At 62.8% G+C, this 15,886-nt stretch overlaps 4 protein-coding genes across 4 annotated transcripts; all 4 read left to right on the top strand.

Moving 5' to 3' along the window:
- Positions 1-127: 127 nt before the first annotated feature.
- On the top strand, positions 128-1,378 carry LMXM_28_2590 (conserved hypothetical protein; the record flags this gene model as incomplete). Its single annotated transcript, XM_003877056.1, has 1 exon — positions 128-1,378. The coding sequence occupies one exon, from the start codon at positions 128-130 to the stop codon at positions 1,376-1,378; it is 1,251 nt and encodes a 416-aa protein (XP_003877105.1).
- Positions 1,379-2,611: 1,233 nt separating this feature from the next.
- Positions 2,612-7,879, top strand: LMXM_28_2610 (conserved hypothetical protein; the record flags this gene model as incomplete). Its single annotated transcript, XM_003877057.1, has 1 exon — positions 2,612-7,879. The coding sequence occupies one exon, from the start codon at positions 2,612-2,614 to the stop codon at positions 7,877-7,879; it is 5,268 nt and encodes a 1,755-aa protein (XP_003877106.1).
- Positions 7,880-9,020: 1,141 nt separating this feature from the next.
- LMXM_28_2620 (putative coatomer gamma subunit) lies at positions 9,021-11,618 on the top strand (the record flags this gene model as incomplete). Its single annotated transcript, XM_003877058.1, has 1 exon — positions 9,021-11,618. The coding sequence occupies one exon, from the start codon at positions 9,021-9,023 to the stop codon at positions 11,616-11,618; it is 2,598 nt and encodes an 865-aa protein (XP_003877107.1).
- Positions 11,619-13,999: 2,381 nt separating this feature from the next.
- Positions 14,000-15,325, top strand: LMXM_28_2630 (hypothetical protein, unknown function; the record flags this gene model as incomplete). Its single annotated transcript, XM_003877059.1, has 1 exon — positions 14,000-15,325. The coding sequence occupies one exon, from the start codon at positions 14,000-14,002 to the stop codon at positions 15,323-15,325; it is 1,326 nt and encodes a 441-aa protein (XP_003877108.1).
- Positions 15,326-15,886: the final 561 nt, after the last annotated feature.

The raw sequence follows: 15,886 nt of genomic DNA on the forward strand, positions 1-15,886 counted from the left end.
AGGCACAGGCGCCCTCTGCTCTGCGCCCTTCCCCCTCCCGCGAACTGCATCGAGGATTGTTCATCTGCTAACCGCGCACACACGCGCAGATAAACGCGCAGGTGGACCGCCTGCGAGGCACTGCATCATGGTCGCCACGCTTTCCCACACGCCACCAGCAGTGGTGGAGAACTTCTACCAGAACAGCTTCAAACAGCTCAGCATGGTACAGCAGAAGCAAGTAGGGCTGCTTGTGGGTGTGGCCGTTGCAGACGCGGCGGCGCGCCCGCTGAACGGCTACAGCCAGGAGCAAGTGGAGGCGTATCTGAGAAACACGCGCGAGGAGACCGGTAGGACGGCCTTGACGCCAACTGCGGTGTCAGAGACGGAGATCAGCTTCTTGGCGTTTGCGCGCGCGCCACCGCGGGAGATCAAGACGCGCAGCAGTCCTGCGCACGGCAGCGATGGTAGGTCTTCGGCCGTGTCTTCGCCGCTGTTGGGGTCTTCGCATGCCGCCCTCCTCGTCCACTCCTTCACATACCAGCTCTACTTTGAGATGTTGCGCGCAATGAGCAGCGCGCGCGGCGAGTTCACGGTAGACTACGTGCAGGAGCGCCTGGTCCGCGCCGCTGCCGCGGTGGATGAGCAGCAGACGTTTGCTGCAGAGCATGCGTCGCTCTTGCACACCCTCTGCACCCTGTTGCCCACCCCCGCTATCTACCCTTATGCCAGTGATGCAGCGCTGCGACGCTATCTTGATCCGTTCACTGCATTCCTCACAGAGTCTCCGATGCCCTTGCAAGTGGCCGACGCCGACGGTAGCCAGGACGACGGCGTGTCGCCTGCTGAGGCTGCTGCTGCTGAGCAGGCGGCGGTGCGGGACTACACCTTCTCTGTACTCGGCGTCGTGCTTCGGCAGCTGCAAAGCAGCCCTGATGCCACGCGCAACGCAGCATTTATGGCAGTGCCTGGCACGGCTGCGGTGTTCCCGGTAGATGTGCAGCCTTTCGTGCCATGCAAGGCGGACACGTCTGCGGAGCCTTGCGCGCGACTTTGCGCAGTGCAGCGGCACCTAGCCACTCGTGCCGCTTCGATGAGTTCGTCAGTCATGGCCGGCTCTCGGTGGCTGCCGCAGCGGTGCACGGCGACGGACACCGCCACGGTGCGTGAGGGGCTCAGCATCGCACAAGCTCCCGTTACGTTTGCGCAGGGAGTCGCGCAGGCGATCCGACTCGGCGGTCCAACGTGCCAGCGAGCTATGCTGGTCGGCGCGCTGCTGGGGGCGAAACTTGGGGTGCGGCACATTCCGATGGAATGGCTGAGCGCCACGGCCGACCACAAGCCCGTGTCCACGATGGCTCTGGAGGTGGCGCAGTGGAGTTGGAACCCCCCCACATGACTAATGGGTCGATCCGTCGTCCCCTGTGGGAGGCGGACGGAAGCTGCACGCAGAGCCGTATTAGCGATTGCAGCATGCACGTATGGTTGGGTGCTTTTTTCGCTGTTGCGCATCCCTACCGCTGCGCGCCCGCAATGCAGAGGAGAGGGGCCGTTGAGTTGATCGTCACAGAGGCTGCGGCGCAGGTGATCTGCGGCCTCTCTACAGGAGGAGAGACGCCCATGCACACGCGCGTGGCTGCTTTTGCGTGCGTGGAGAGGTGAGGAGGGGCATCGGCGCAAGGGAGGTGGGGCAGGCATGGGAGTCATGGGACACAGCGAGGCAGCCGTGCGCATGTGGCAGCTGCGACGGTGCCTGCTTGCCCACTCTCCCCACTCTGGGGGTGGAGCGGGGGTCCATCTTTCTGCCTTATTTCTCCCCCACCCTGACGTGTCGTTGAATGAGTACACGTAAAGCTAAGACACCCTGTCCATGGAGCGGGTGCTCGTCAGGTGCGCGCACGTTCCGCACGTGAACACAGCGGCAGAGGAGAGGAGCTGTCGTGCTGAAGAATGCGGGAGCGAGACGCCGCTGCGGACTGCCCAGTTGCGCTGTGATGAATGCAACTGGCGCGCAGCGTCGAGACTTTTCCTTCTCCCTCTTTCCCACGTTGTGGCGCGTTTGAGCTGCAGCCGCCCATGCGCACCTGCGTCGATGCGCGACCGTGCCCCCCCTCTCTCTCATGGAGCCGATCCACATGCCCAGTATTGCTCTTACAAATGCTACGCATGTCCCTCACCCCAACCAGTCGATCTCTCTCTCCGTCTACACCTTCACACACTGCACGGTGGTGTGCCGCACCCGTCGTGGCCGCCGCACGCGCAGCAAAACGGAAACAGGCAGCGCAGAGGCAGAAGAGAAAGTGGAGAGTAGAAGAACATTCAAGCACACGCACACACGCACAAGGACAAGGTCGCTCGCTCTCTCCGCGTGTGTGTGTGTACTTCAGCTCTACCTCGCCTCGTACCTGACACAGCAGAGCTCTCGTTGGCTCTCTTCCCACGTATCATCATCGCGCGCTGCAGCAAAGCACATCTTTCATCAGCCGCGTACCGCCGCAAAACGACAACTACTTTGACACCAGGGCGCATCAACGCATCTGCGCAGACGCTGTTGGCGCACTGAACCGAGGCAATACCGCGCGTGCGTGTGCGTGTGCGCGTGTGTGTCCTCCTTGCCGCCTACCTACTGCGAATGTTCACTGAGACACAGCCGAAGCAGGTTGTGCTGCAGGGCGCGCGCCACGCGTTGGCGTCCTCGGAGAGGGCCGCCGGCATCGGATGTGTTCCTGCCATAGCGGTGCGCCAAGTTGAATCGAGCGGATCGAAGAAGGGTAAGCGCGGCGGCGGAGCCCTTCCACCGATACACGCGAAGGCGGCGTCGACGAGTGAGAGGGTTGCTGCACCACACCTGCGGAAGCAGCGACCGCTCTCTGGCCGCCAAGAGCCGCAGCAGGGGCCTTTCACGGATGGGCAGGCCTTCCCTATGAGGCTGGTGGCGATAGACGACCTGCCTGGCCGGCGCCCCTCTTCCACTTTCAGCATCACCGCCTCTTCGAGGAGAGACGATGAACTTTGCTCCTCTCGCAGTCCAACGCCTCGGCTGTCCCCGCCTAGAGGCCGCTCCCCAGCGCGCCACCGCAGCATGCAAGCTTCGCCACCTCGGCAGGCACGTGAGCACGGCGCCAGCCTGCGCGACGCGAACGCCATTTCTGCACGAGCAGGCAGCATTGGCCGGATGGAGGGGCGGCATCTCAGCGGTCAGGCCCCGCGACGGACGGGGCTCAAATTGTTCAAGTTGCGGGTGGAGAGCGAAGAGGCGGCCGTCAGCCATCTGATGCAGGCCGGAAACATCGGCGGAGCCCTGCTGCTGCTGAACTGCACGCTGCAGAGCGTGCAGGACTTTCAAGCAGCGTCGAAAACTCGGAGCAGCCGACGCGGCGCTCTCGGCAGCACTGCGTCGGGGCGCACCTCGCAGGCTGCGCCGCAACCAGGTGGCACCGGCGCCCCATGGGCGGTTACGACGGCCCAGCGACTTGCCGAGGTTTACACCAGCATTGCAAACAATGCTGGTGTGCGGTGCAACACAGCAGCCGAGCCGATCCACGTGCAGGAGGCTTACTTCCAAGCCGCAATGCGCTACGTGGTGAGGAGCTCCACAGAGGACCTGTTCTCTGAGTGGACAGCGGAGGGCGCCGCCGCGACGAGTGAGAGACGGCTACCCCATCCGCCACCACAGCAGCGACCCCGCCGCCACCCGGTAAGGTCGGCAGTGCGGCGTCCAGCGCGCGAGCTTCCATCGTGTTTCGCGTCAAGCCGCCCGAGCAAGAGCAAGGATGGCGATCCGCAGCAGCCGCAGGAACCCATGATTGTCCGTCGCCTGCTCCGCTGCGCTGTTCGCACCAACGCTGCTGTGTGCCTCGGTGACAGTGCCACGCCGGGAGGACAGGCGCGCATTATCTACGAGCTACTGAAGTCGCTGGCGGAGTCAATGGGCGTGTGGAGCATGGCGTTGCTGTACAACTTGGCTGTCGCATTTCTTCGGCTCGGCAGCTATGACGACGCCGCAGAGGCCATTGCGCGGTTCATGGAGGTGAGCTGGTACTACCTCGAGTGGGCTGAGCACCTGCACGGCACGGACGACGGCGGCAGCGTTGCGAGCGTTGCCGCGGCTGTGCACACGCACGCGGCGCTGCAGCTAATCCGTGGGCACCACTTCATCGCTGCAATGGCGGCCTGGTGTGAGCCGCAGGGCCCTATGGAACTGTACCACTGCGAACTCGCCAGCGCCTGCGCGGAGCACTATCTGAGCCGTTCCGATAGAGCTCAGCGGAGGTGCCAGCGCCGTCTCGCTGCAGCTCAGGCGAGGGCCACTGCGGGCGCTGGCACCACAGAGGTACACACGGTGGCCGCTGCGGATGGACCCCCAACGCCGCTGATGCTGCCGTATGTGACACAGGACCTGGTTCTCACTTGCCCTTCGTCCACAACGGCAGCGTTGACGGGTGATGCCGCGCCCATCACCGTCACGATGCACCTGCTCGTCGAGGCACTCGTCACCTCGTCCTCACTCAGCGCATCGCTGCCGGCGGAGGTGAGGGCGTACGTGCGGGAGGCGCAAAAGGGTGGATCCTTGCGGTACTGGGCAGGTATGGCACTGCGCGCCGGTGCGTCGCCGCCGTTCTTGTCAGCGACCGTAGCCGCCTCAACTGCCACACCGGTGCCGCCGGTCCTCATGGAACTTCTGAGCCACGGCGAAGAGGGCGGGTGTGTCTGGGCAGGGCAGTCCTGGCTGCAGTCGCTGGCTCGCAGGGACGCTGAGGACGACCCCTCTAACCCACTCTGCCGACTGACCTCCGCCGCCATAACGGCAGGGGCAAGTCGCGCCTCGGCTGTTACTTTGTCATCATGTCGTGGCGTCGCTCCGGGCAAGGGGGCAGATGCCTCCACCTCCCTCATCACAACCGCCCCGCCGACGCCGCATCATGAGCACGGCGTTTCATTGGGTGTCACAAGTCCTTGCAAGCCGAGCAAGCCGGCACCACTTTTCGTCACCACGCTCCCCAAGAGCGCCTACAACCGGTACCGCAGGCTCCGCGAAGGCATTGTCACTCAGCTGGAGAACGCAGAGCAGACGGAGCAGCGGGAGGCCGGTGTGGTCGAGGCAGCGGGACCACTTTCCCTGGATGATGACGGTGAAGGCGCCGTGCGCGCCGAAAGCGCTGACTCTCGCTTCACGGCGACTTCAAAGATGTTGCCAGCGGATGCAGCGGCTGCCCGATCACGCAGGCGACGCATGACGGCTCTCTTTGTCGGCGCATCGAGCACCGTCACTTCTCCGGTGGCGTCGTTGTCGCGTGAGGGCCAAGGCGACGATGCTTCCGGGGTATTCGGCCTCCTGGAGGAAGAGGCGATAGAGCACTACGACGCGAGGAGCACCGTCACCACTATCGTGCCCGATCCTATGCTGTTGGCTGTGCCTGTCCGCCCTTCGGAGCTGCTGCGACAGCTCGACTTGGAGACGGAGGCGCGCTACTCCCGTCTCGTTGCGGACCCCCTCGCAGACCTGCAGCGGGTCGCCTCAACGCGCGTGCAGGCATGGTGGCGGATGCAGCTCGCCCGGGAGGCGCTGCGCCGGCGTGCGGCGGACGTCGAGATGTGTCTTCGCCGCGACGCCGCGGCCGCTCTCATTCAGACGGGTTATCGGCACTGGAGGGAGCGCGCGCCTGCCGTGGCGGAACTGCACCGCCTGCGCGCTCATCGAGAGCGAGTGCGCTGCGTCACCATTCTCCAAGCCTTCGTGCAGCAACGCGCTAGTGTGGAGGTGTGGGGGCGCACCTGCTTGGTGTGGTACCAGGCCCTCGTAGTGCAGCGGGAGCTCGAGAGACGGCGCGTGGCTGCCACCATCACCCTCCAGAGCTGGTGGCGGATGCACATGGCCCGCAGGCAGCTGCGCAACTCGGTGACGGCGGTCATTCGCCTTCAGTGTCTGTGGCGCTGCAAAGTGGCGCGGCGTGAGCTGCGCACGCGCCGTGTGCACCGCCGCCTCATGCAGGAGCAGTGGCGACGGGAACGGGTGCCGCAGATTATATTTGTGCAGCGTTGGTGGCGCGCCTGCTGCGCTCGCTGGGCAGTAGGCAACCTGCTCTGCCAGAGGCGGCGCGCCGTGGAGGAGTACCTGACGGGGCAGGAGTCCGAATACGAGGCAGTCATGCGCACGAAGCTGCGAAGTGTGGATAACGTTGAGGCGGCCATGCGCTGCGTGTTGGCCGTGCTGGCCGGCTCACGGGACCGCCGCCAACTCGCTCAGATCGCTAAGCACGCACGAGTGCGGCAGCGTACCGTGCACACGTTTGTGCTCTTGTGGCGCGGTCGAGAGGAGCTGCAGCAGCTGCGCCGAGACCGGGCTGCGGCGCTGGCTCTGCAGAGGCGACGTGAGGAGGTGGCGGTGGCGACGGTGACCCTGCAGTCGTGGGCGCGCTTGTGGCTACCGCACCGCCGCGCAACACGGGAACGCGCTAACAGGGCCTACTTGCAGGCGCACGCGCTCAAGATTTGCGATGCGTTTCGCCACCACCGTGCGCGACAAGCCCTGGTGAACGGGCGAACGGAGCGCCGCATGCTCGGTGTGGCTCGCCGTCTTGCGGATGCGCGAAACGACGCCGCAACGCGCATCCAATCCACGTGGCGCATGTACCGCACGCAGCGGGAGCTGTTCGATCTCGTCCAGTTTATGCTCCGGGACCGACACAGGTATGCGACGGCGGTTCAGCGCCGCTGGAGAGGGCACTACGCGCGAGCGGTGCTTGCCCCTCAGCGAGAGGAGTACGCCATGGAGCGCGAGGCCTGCTTGCAGCATCGCGCAGTCCTTCATTGCGCCGCCACCCGGGTGCAGTCATTCTACCGCATGTACCGCGTTCGAATCCAGCTGCTGCGGCTTGGCGTGCTGCTGCAGCCAACTTCTATGTACCGCATCGCTGCCGCTCGCCGCATCCAGACGTGCTGGCGCGCCTACGCCGCCCACCGGCGCGTATTTTGGCTTCGCCTGCAGCGCAGCTACGCGCTCAAGCTGGCACACTCGCAAGAGGCGTTGCACGCCTACGCCACGCTTATCCAAGCGGCTGCTCGATCGTACCTTGTGCGCTGTGGCCGAGTACCCCAACCTGAACCGGCCCTCGAGGCGGTCGCACCTGCTACGACGGCCACCAAACTGCTCATTCCGCGTCCTCCTTCCATGCATCGCGCTTGTGCGGCTGCTGCGTCTGGCTCGACACCACTCCACAGTGTTCCCTCCACCGAACCCAATATGGAGGCTGCGCCGGTGTCGCCGTTGCTCACGAGGGCGCCAGTTGCCGTCGAGCAGACCGTCGCCACGTCCATCTACAGCAGCACTGGCGCCCCTGCCGCGGTGCGCATCCATCAATGCGATTTTGATGGCAGATCCTCTGTCCAGTGGGCCGTCTCCGTCGACCCTCTCAGCTTGCACACCACGTCTATGGCGAAGAGCCGCTGCAACTCAGCTTCCCTCTCCCGCCTTACCAGCACCCCGGATAAGCCGCTTAACTTACTGCAGAGCGTCAGCACCGACGTCGTCGGGTCGCTGCACAGCACGCGGCTCCCGCCCGCCTGCCAACACGAAAGGGCGGCGGTAGACTCACATCAGGTAATGGGGCTATCGTGTGAGATGGCGCACTTGCCCGCCTCGACGAAGGACTCCGTCGCTCAAACCTCCGCCTATTCGGCCGATGCAGAGGCGGACCCGCGGACCACGACGGGGCTTCCTGCATCACACAGCAGTATCGTCTGCTCCTTGCTCTGCCACCACACTCCGCAGGAGGTTGAGGCCGCGGTGCGCATTCAAGCCTTATGGCGTGGCTACCACGTGCGTTGCTCCATCGAGTTCTACTACGAAGAGTACTCCGAAGAGATCGAGGGGGAGGAGGAGACTGAGGAGGACAGCTAGTCCACCAGCACTGAGTTGCTGAGCGGTGGCAGAGAGCGGACGGGACGTCGTTCGTGGTCCGTGACGCACCCAAGAGCCCTCCTCCCCTCCTCCAGTGACCTTCTTGTCTCGTCTCGCCCCTCCCTCTCCCTCTCCCTCTCCCTCTCGTGTGTGTGTGTGTGTGTGTCCCGGCCTGCCGGTCCATATGTATGTGTGTATCTCTCTGCTTGCATGGCGTCTTTGAGCACGTGCTTGCCTTGTTTCGTTGTGGCTGTCGTGCTTGGAATCTCGATGTAGACTAGCGGGGTTGATGGGGCAGAGCTGTGTGGCGCCATCAAGGGCGGCAACTCTGCCCCTCTGCCCCTCTCTCTTTCTCATGTGCTCTATGGCGTCTGCCCCCCTTGAACACCTTCTTTGTTAGCTCCTCCACATCTGAATCCTGGTGAGGTGCCGCCGCCACGTGTGCGGTGGCATGTGTTGTCCCCCATCATCTTTCTCTGGGTGAGCACATACGCGCACGTGCAATAGACGCATGCACGCATGCAGACATTTACGCGCCCCGTTCTCTGCTCCCCCTCCTCCTCCGCGCCACTCTCGAGTCCTTGTCTGTTTACGCTCTACTCGGATGGGAGATGCGCGCATCTCCGACGCGTTGATTCTCAGACGAAGCGGCGCTGCTGCTACTGAGGAGAGGTAGAGGGGTGGCGCTTCAAGGCCTCTGCTGTGTCTGCGGGTGCTCCTGCTCTCGTCCGTGCAGGCCTTCATCGTGTATGCCTTGGACGTGGGCCACATGCCGCTTAGTGTTACCCTCCCTCGGCACGTACGACGGATCGGCGCGGAGGCGCAAGCACGCGTGTGCATTCGTTCAGTTGCAGCCTACCGCCCCAGCCACACCACCGCACACGGTGAGTTCGCATTGGATTCACCACCACTGCTGCTGCCCCTTCGCCCCTTCGCCCCTCAACACGCGTATGCATACACATGCATACAATGAAGAACGCGAGTTGCCCACGGCAGTTTGATGGAGAAGAGTACACACACCACACCACCACCATCATCACCACCACATACATACCACACACACACACACACATTAGCGTACGCGTCTTGACCCACTCCTTCTCAGCTATCCCTCCTACTCATTCGAACTGCTGCAACAACAATGGTGGACGCGGTCTCTCGTTACGACGATGATGAGGAGGACGACGCTCTGCCCTTCGAGGGCCTCGACAAGGCGTCGGCGCTGCAAGAGTGCCGCGTCTTCAACAAGATCCCGCTGGACGAGGAAGGGTCCATCCGGGCCATGACGCAGGTGCTGTACCTCTTGTCCGTTGGCGTGCGTCTGACCGAAGCCGAGGCGACGGACATCTTTTTTATGTCCACGAAACTCATGCAGTCGAACTACCCCAAGCTGAGGCGTCTGCAGTACATCCTGATGAAGGAACTCAGCCCCCTTGTAGAGCAGAGCTTCATCGCGTCGAATGCGCTCATGACGGATATTAAGAAGAAGTGCGACTCTGACAAGAGCAGCGCCATCCGCGCGCTATACGCCATCATGGACAGCAGCATGTACAACTCCATGGATCGCACCATTGTGGAGTGCATGACGTCGCGCAACCCAAGCGTGGTGACAGCAGCGCTAGTGACGGGCATCCACATGTCCAACACCCTGCCGGAGATGCCGCGCAAGTGGGCGACGCAGCTGAACGAGGTGCTGCGCGAGCGCTCCAAGGCGCAGTACCCGGCCATCGCGCTACTGCACAAGATTCGCAACAACGACCGACTATCCGTGGATCGTCTCATTGAGGATGCACAGGCCGGCCGCGTCCGCTCATCGCTTGCCGTCTGCCTTGTCATCAAGATGTGCACGGAGCTGATGCAGGACGACTTCACCAGCTCCCTTGAGATTTACAAATTTGTCACCTCAGCGCTGCACCGCAGCGACATGATTGCCTTCGAGGCGGCCAAGTCGATCGCCTCCCTGCGCAACGTGTCCGACAAGGAGCTGACGCCGGTTGTGACGATGCTCCAGCTGTACCTGAGCTCTCAGAATCAGGTGCTCCGATTTGCCGCCGTATACTTGATCGGCCGCATCTCGACCACGCACCCGGCCGCCGTCGCGCCGATCAACGCGGAGATTGAGGCGCTCGCGTTGGATCCGAACCGCGTCATCGCCACGCTCGCCATCACGTCCTTGTTGAAGACCGGGACGGAGAGTACCATTGGGCGAATGCTGACCCAGCTGTCCTCGGGCAGCTACATGAGTGAGCTCGGCGACCAGTTGAAGTTGACGATTGTGGACGCCATGCGTGTGCTGAACGCCAAGTTCCCGAACAAGTATGAGACTCTCTTAGCCTTCCTCTTCCGTGCCCTCAGCGATGAGGGCAGCAGCTCGTTGAAGCAAAGCGTGGTGGATGCGATGCTCGACATCTCCAAGTCCAACCCCAGCTCCAAGGAGGTTGTGCTCACACATCTGGCCGAGTTCATCGACGACTGCGAGTTCTCGCAGATCACGAAGCGGGTCTTGATGCACCTCGGCGAGGGTGTCCCGCACTGCTCCAACCCGCGCCACTTCGTGCGCTACGTGTACAACCACGCCACGCTGGAGAAGCCTGAAGTCCGCGCTGTCGCCGTGACGACACTGGCGAAGATCGCGGCGAGCGTGCCATCTCTGCGCCGTTCCATTGTGTCGCTGCTGAAGCGCTCCTGCAGCGACGGCGACGACGAGGTCCGTGACCGCGCCTTGCTGTACACGAAGCTGTTTCTGCAGAATGACAATACGCTTGTGCGCATGTACGTGGAAAATGTCGCGGCAGCCGTGCAGCATCAACGGCGCACACTGCGTGAGGCGAACAAGAGGATGTCAGTGGACGGCGTTCTTGGTGGCTCCACTTCGGCGGATACCATGGCGGCCATTGCAGCCGCACCAAACCCCACAGACGCCTCCGGAATGCCGGCTCCGACGCCGGCCATCCTTCAGGGTCGTGATGCGTTGCACCACGTCAAGCAGCTCCGGGAGCTGGGGGAGCCGGCGAAGAGCACGGAGCCGGTTCTCATCACGGAGACCGACAACGAGTACGTTGTGTCTGTCATGAAGCATGTGTACCCGGAGCACGTGGTCGTGCAGTTCAAGGTGAAGAACATGATGGACAACATGCTGTTCAAGAACGTGGTTGTGGTCACGAACACGGAGGAGCTGGAGGCGGAGCCGCTGTACGCCATTCCTATCGAGAGCATCCGCCCAGGGGAGACCCAGTACGGGTATGTGGTGCTGCAGTATGCGCCGGGCAAGTTTCCGAGCGGCACGGTGGAGCCGATGTTCCGCTTTGCCATGGCCGAGAACGAGGACGAGGACGCCGGAGATCAGGACGAGTACCCGATGGAGAGCTTTGACGTGGACGTGAGCGATTTTGTGACGCCGATAGACTTGGGCAACGACATGGAGGACAGGTGGGCAGAGCAGGAGGGAAATGAGACAGCCGGCACTTTTGCGCTGCACTCGATGAAGAACCTGACGGAGGCGGCGCAGCAGCTGGCTGGCTTCTTTGGGATGTACATCGAGGGCGGTGTACCTGAGAAGATCACCACAACATCGCACGTGCTCAAGATGTCTGGCGTGCTGGCGGACGAGGACCGCACACTGGTGCTAGTGCAGGCGAAGGTGTTCATTGCGACGGACAACCGCGTAGCGCTGCACCTGGCACTGCGTGGCGGGTCGGCAGGTATTCGCGAGTACTTGGCGAACGTCCTCCTGGGCTAAGGCTGATGGTGGAGGAAGAGGGAGTGGGGCAGATCATGTGCACTCACTAGTCCCCGCGCCTCGCTGCACTCCCCCTTCCCTTTTCTCTCTCATTTTTTGATGTTTTTTTGTTTTCGTGTTCTCGTTTTGCCATTAACCCCACCTCAGTTCTCCCGCGATGTGCATCATCACACGCTCCACGACTCCGTCCTCTCCCTCTCCCTCTCGCTCGCTCTCTGCGTATGCGCCTGTGGGCTGTTGCCGGCGGGCGCGTCTCCGCCTCCCGTAGCCCTCCCTCTCTCCCTCGTGTCGCTGCCTCGCCTCCTCTCGCCGTTATGCTCGTTGACGCTGGTGTGCGCTTGCTTTCCGTCTGGTCTGTTTTTCGCTTTTTCGCACGGTCGATGTTGTCCCCCTGGCGGTGTCGCACGGCGCTCCCTCTTCGTCTCCCTTACCCACGTCCGCTGTGCTGCCGTTGCCGATGACCACCTTATCCATGATAGCGTTGGTGCTCCTGCCTGGCAATGACGCTATCCAGGCCGCATGCGCCCCACATCTCCTCCTCCCCCACTGGTGCTTTCCGTTTCGCATACCGCCGCCTGCCCAACCCCCCTCCTTGCTCACACGTGGGTGTGTCTGCGGCCACATGGTCTTTGCTGAGACCCCGCTCTCAGCCACCCGCGAAAGAAGGGGCGTGCTCCAGCGGGGTGCGGAGTGGTATGTGGCCGGTGCCGGTGAGACCCGACGGCATCATCAGGAGGGTGGGAGAGGATGGGTTTAATGCGGTGGTCCGAGTCGGAGGTGGCACATCTCTACCAATGAATACTGGCGAGAGGAGGGGAGGGAGGGCCGTTGAAGCGCTGTGGAGGGAGGGGGAGGGGAGAAGGTGTCCCCACCCCCATTCCCTTTTCTGCGCTGTCTGTCGCTCTTGTGCGCCTTGCCATTTTTCTGTCTGTTTTTCCCCTCTCGCCGTTTCTCGTCTCGCATGTCGGGCCCCTTCCTCTGCGCGTGCACGCCCTTCCGTTGCTGTTGTGTGGTTCGGTTATCTGAAGTGGGAAATGGGGACGGGAAGAGGGGAGGTAGAGAGTGCAGCGGTACCTTCCGTCGCCGGCATCCTCTCTCTTTCTCTTGCTGTCCGAGTGTGCGCGCGTGTGCGTGCTCAGGCGGCGGTTGTGGTTATTCCTGTGTCAGGGTGCGCTGGTGATGCGAGCGTGTGTGTGTGCGTGTTGAACCTGGTGCTGCGCGTGATGTGTGTGCTCGTGCCCTTTCGTTTTCGTTTTGGTTATCGGGAGGGAGGGAGGGGGGCCAAGTGCGGACTGTGCACGCTCTCGCAGGGTGGTGATGCTGGCGTCTGTCTGTCTCGGAACAACGCCATCCCCCTCCAAAAAAAAAGTCGAAGAACAGTCGACACACAAGGGAAAAGACGAAACCAGTCGGAGTGTTATGATTGAAAAGAGAGGAGTGGGGGCGGTGCACAGCGCACTGTCATGAATGGCGGCGATGGGGTGCTTGGATGCATGCACGTGGGCTCGGGTGAGGGTTCGCGGCGCGTCATGCGAGATGCGCACACGCAGGTGCACTTGATCGCGATACTCGGCCTTTCAGCGCCAATGGCCACAGATGCGTAAAGGAGGCACACATGCGCAAGCACTGCCACTCCGCTTGCTCGTGTTGCAGCTGACAAGTAACCTTGGGCTCGCCGTCTACCTCGTGGTCATACACCCTTTCTTCTCCCATGCGCGACTCTCCGTCCCCACTGCATACCACTCTGCGATAGACGTCAACCCCGCCACGCATGACACCGTCCCTCTCCTTCGGATACATACCTTCCTGACTGCACTCTCCATTCTTTTCTCCCCTTCTGCAGAAGTTGTGCAGCTCTCCGCCTTGGAAACCAGAACGCACAGACGCACCGGCACACGCGCACACTTGGACAGCGATATCTTCGGCACTCATGTCGCCACAGAGACGCCAGCCGCAGTGCTGCCCCCCCTCCTCACACACACCCTCTTACGTTCTACTTTTTTTTCTCATAGATCTATAGAGGCGTGCGTTGACTCTGCCATCAGAAGGAACGCGTGCACACTTGCGAAGATAGGTCGGACGTGCACACGCCTGTGCTCTGCGCCTCGACGCCCTGATAGGCTGCAAACGAGAGAGCAAGCCTTCTGCAACTTGATCAGCCGTTCACTACATTCCTCGCTACCCTCATCTTTGCCCTCCCCCTCCCTCCAGGTATGTCGCGGCCTCGCGGTGGAAGCGGGTCGTATCCGCTGCCGGCGTCACAGCGCGATGCCTCTCCACCACCGGCGCTACCGCGCTGTACTTCTCAAGCTTCACCCAGCACGCCATTGCGCGTCTTCGGCTCCGAGATCACGAACCGTATTCCTACTCCACCACCGCAAATGCCGTCGTCACTGACAGCAGCTGCACCGCCGGGTGCGGCGACTGCGACTCTGTGCAGTGTGGCTGTCGATGCGCCACCGAGCCACGCTACTCTTGCCCCAACGTCAGCGTCCAGCTGGCTGGACGCTGACCCTTGTCGTTGTCTTAGCAGCAGTGGCGACGCCGTCGAGTGCATCCCCTCTTACGAGATGCTACTTGGCGCCATTCGTGGCGCACACACGCCACAAGGACCGCCTCCGCTGGAAGGTGCCCGCTCGTGCTCGCGGTCATCCAGCAGCAGCGACGCCAGCCACGGCAACCTGTTCCCTTCGCGGGCAGCAGGGGGTGGGGGGTGGCAGTCGTGCCTTGACCCCACCCGCGGTGGTGCGAGCTTCCAAACAGGGGCCTCGACGCCGCCTGCGCCGAGTGCGAAGCGGCGGTTCAGAGACAGCGAGGCGGAGGACGGAGGCAGCCGAGCTGACTCCTGTTCTTCATGGCCGCAAGCGAAGCGCCAGCGTGGCGGAGAAGCCACTGTTGACCGCCTCACCGGTGCCCTCCCTGCTCCTCCTATGCAAGAGGGAGGCATGCGTGACCCAGGCGGTGCGGCCAGCATCTGCGGTGGCGGCGACGTGGATGCCCGACCGACTCTTCATGCGTTCTCCTCCGAGGACGACGGGGACCCTTGGAGCGCGCGGGGCGGCGTTTGCGGCTTCCTCACCCCGCTGTCGACGAAGCTGCTGTGCCTACCTCCCGTGGCGTTGATGCCGCTGCCGCCATTACAGCATCTTCACGCGCGTGCGTGCCGTCCAGCGAGTTTGCTTGATAGAGAGCATGCTGTACCGGCTTGGCAGGTACTGGCCTCGGCGCCAACAACGGCTGAGGAGGAGCAGAGGGAGGGACTTGGCCGTGTCGCGTCGACATCCAGCAACACGACTCTGTATACCCCTGCCCGGGGCAACCTGCACCTTCGCAGTGCCGTTGACGACGCCATCGTCTATTCGCCACTGACGCTGGATGACATCAGTCCCATTTTGTGTCTCTCCGAGGAACGACTTGCGCACCGTCGGATGCGCGTGGTGGAGTTCGACAGGCGCCCGTCAGCCGAGGTGGACGACGAGGAGCACCGAGCGGGCGAAGCGTTTGTCGGAACATCGCCGTCGACTCCACCTCATCCATTTCGTGCGCTGACACCCGGCGAGAGTCGTGGGGACGAGGAGGACATGAGCGGTATTGCGCCGGATCTGCCCACCCAGTACTCCGCAGGCGGCGCCTGCTTTCTTCATGAGGAGGCACTTCGGCTGCTCACTGTCACGTGCGAGGACGAACATGGCCATCTGCTGCAGTGATCCGGTGAGGAAAGCGGGCGAGGAGCGAGATGTCGGTCTGGCAGTGATGTGGGCAAGTCACCGTGCACTCGATCGATAGATGGATCCAGGGGGAGCGGGGGAAGGTGGCAGCGTCAGGCTGAGGCACACAGACAGAGAGACAGGGGCGAAAGGCGCCGTTACAGCATCCGTCGAAGCATTGATGCGTATGCTCAACAGTGGATGGTGGCGCAGAGGTGAGTTGCACGAGCTGCGTGCGCGTGTGCCGCTGGTGCGCTGAGAGCTGGCCCATGAGCCCGGCCAAGAAGCGAAACGAAAGGTGGCGCTTCGTATCACGGCGCGCCACCACTGCTTGGCCCTCACTCCGTCGTTCGCCCCCTTGGCATCACAACCCTTAGTGGTGGCCAGGCTCGTATTGCTGGTGCATGTATGTGCGTGTGCGTGTGCGTGTGTGTGTGTGGGGAGAGCTGTTGAGGTGGGCAGTCGCCATTCTACTGCTCCCCTCCTCCACCTTTACTTGCCCCACCCCTCGCCACTGCGTGCTTTGGCTGCCCGGGCTCGGTGAAGGCGCCCTCTTTCGCT

The sequence above is a fragment of the Leishmania mexicana genome, chromosome 28 (assembly GCF_000234665.1).
Source record: "Leishmania mexicana MHOM/GT/2001/U1103 complete genome, chromosome 28".
Taxonomy (NCBI): domain Eukaryota; phylum Euglenozoa; class Kinetoplastea; order Trypanosomatida; family Trypanosomatidae; genus Leishmania; species Leishmania mexicana.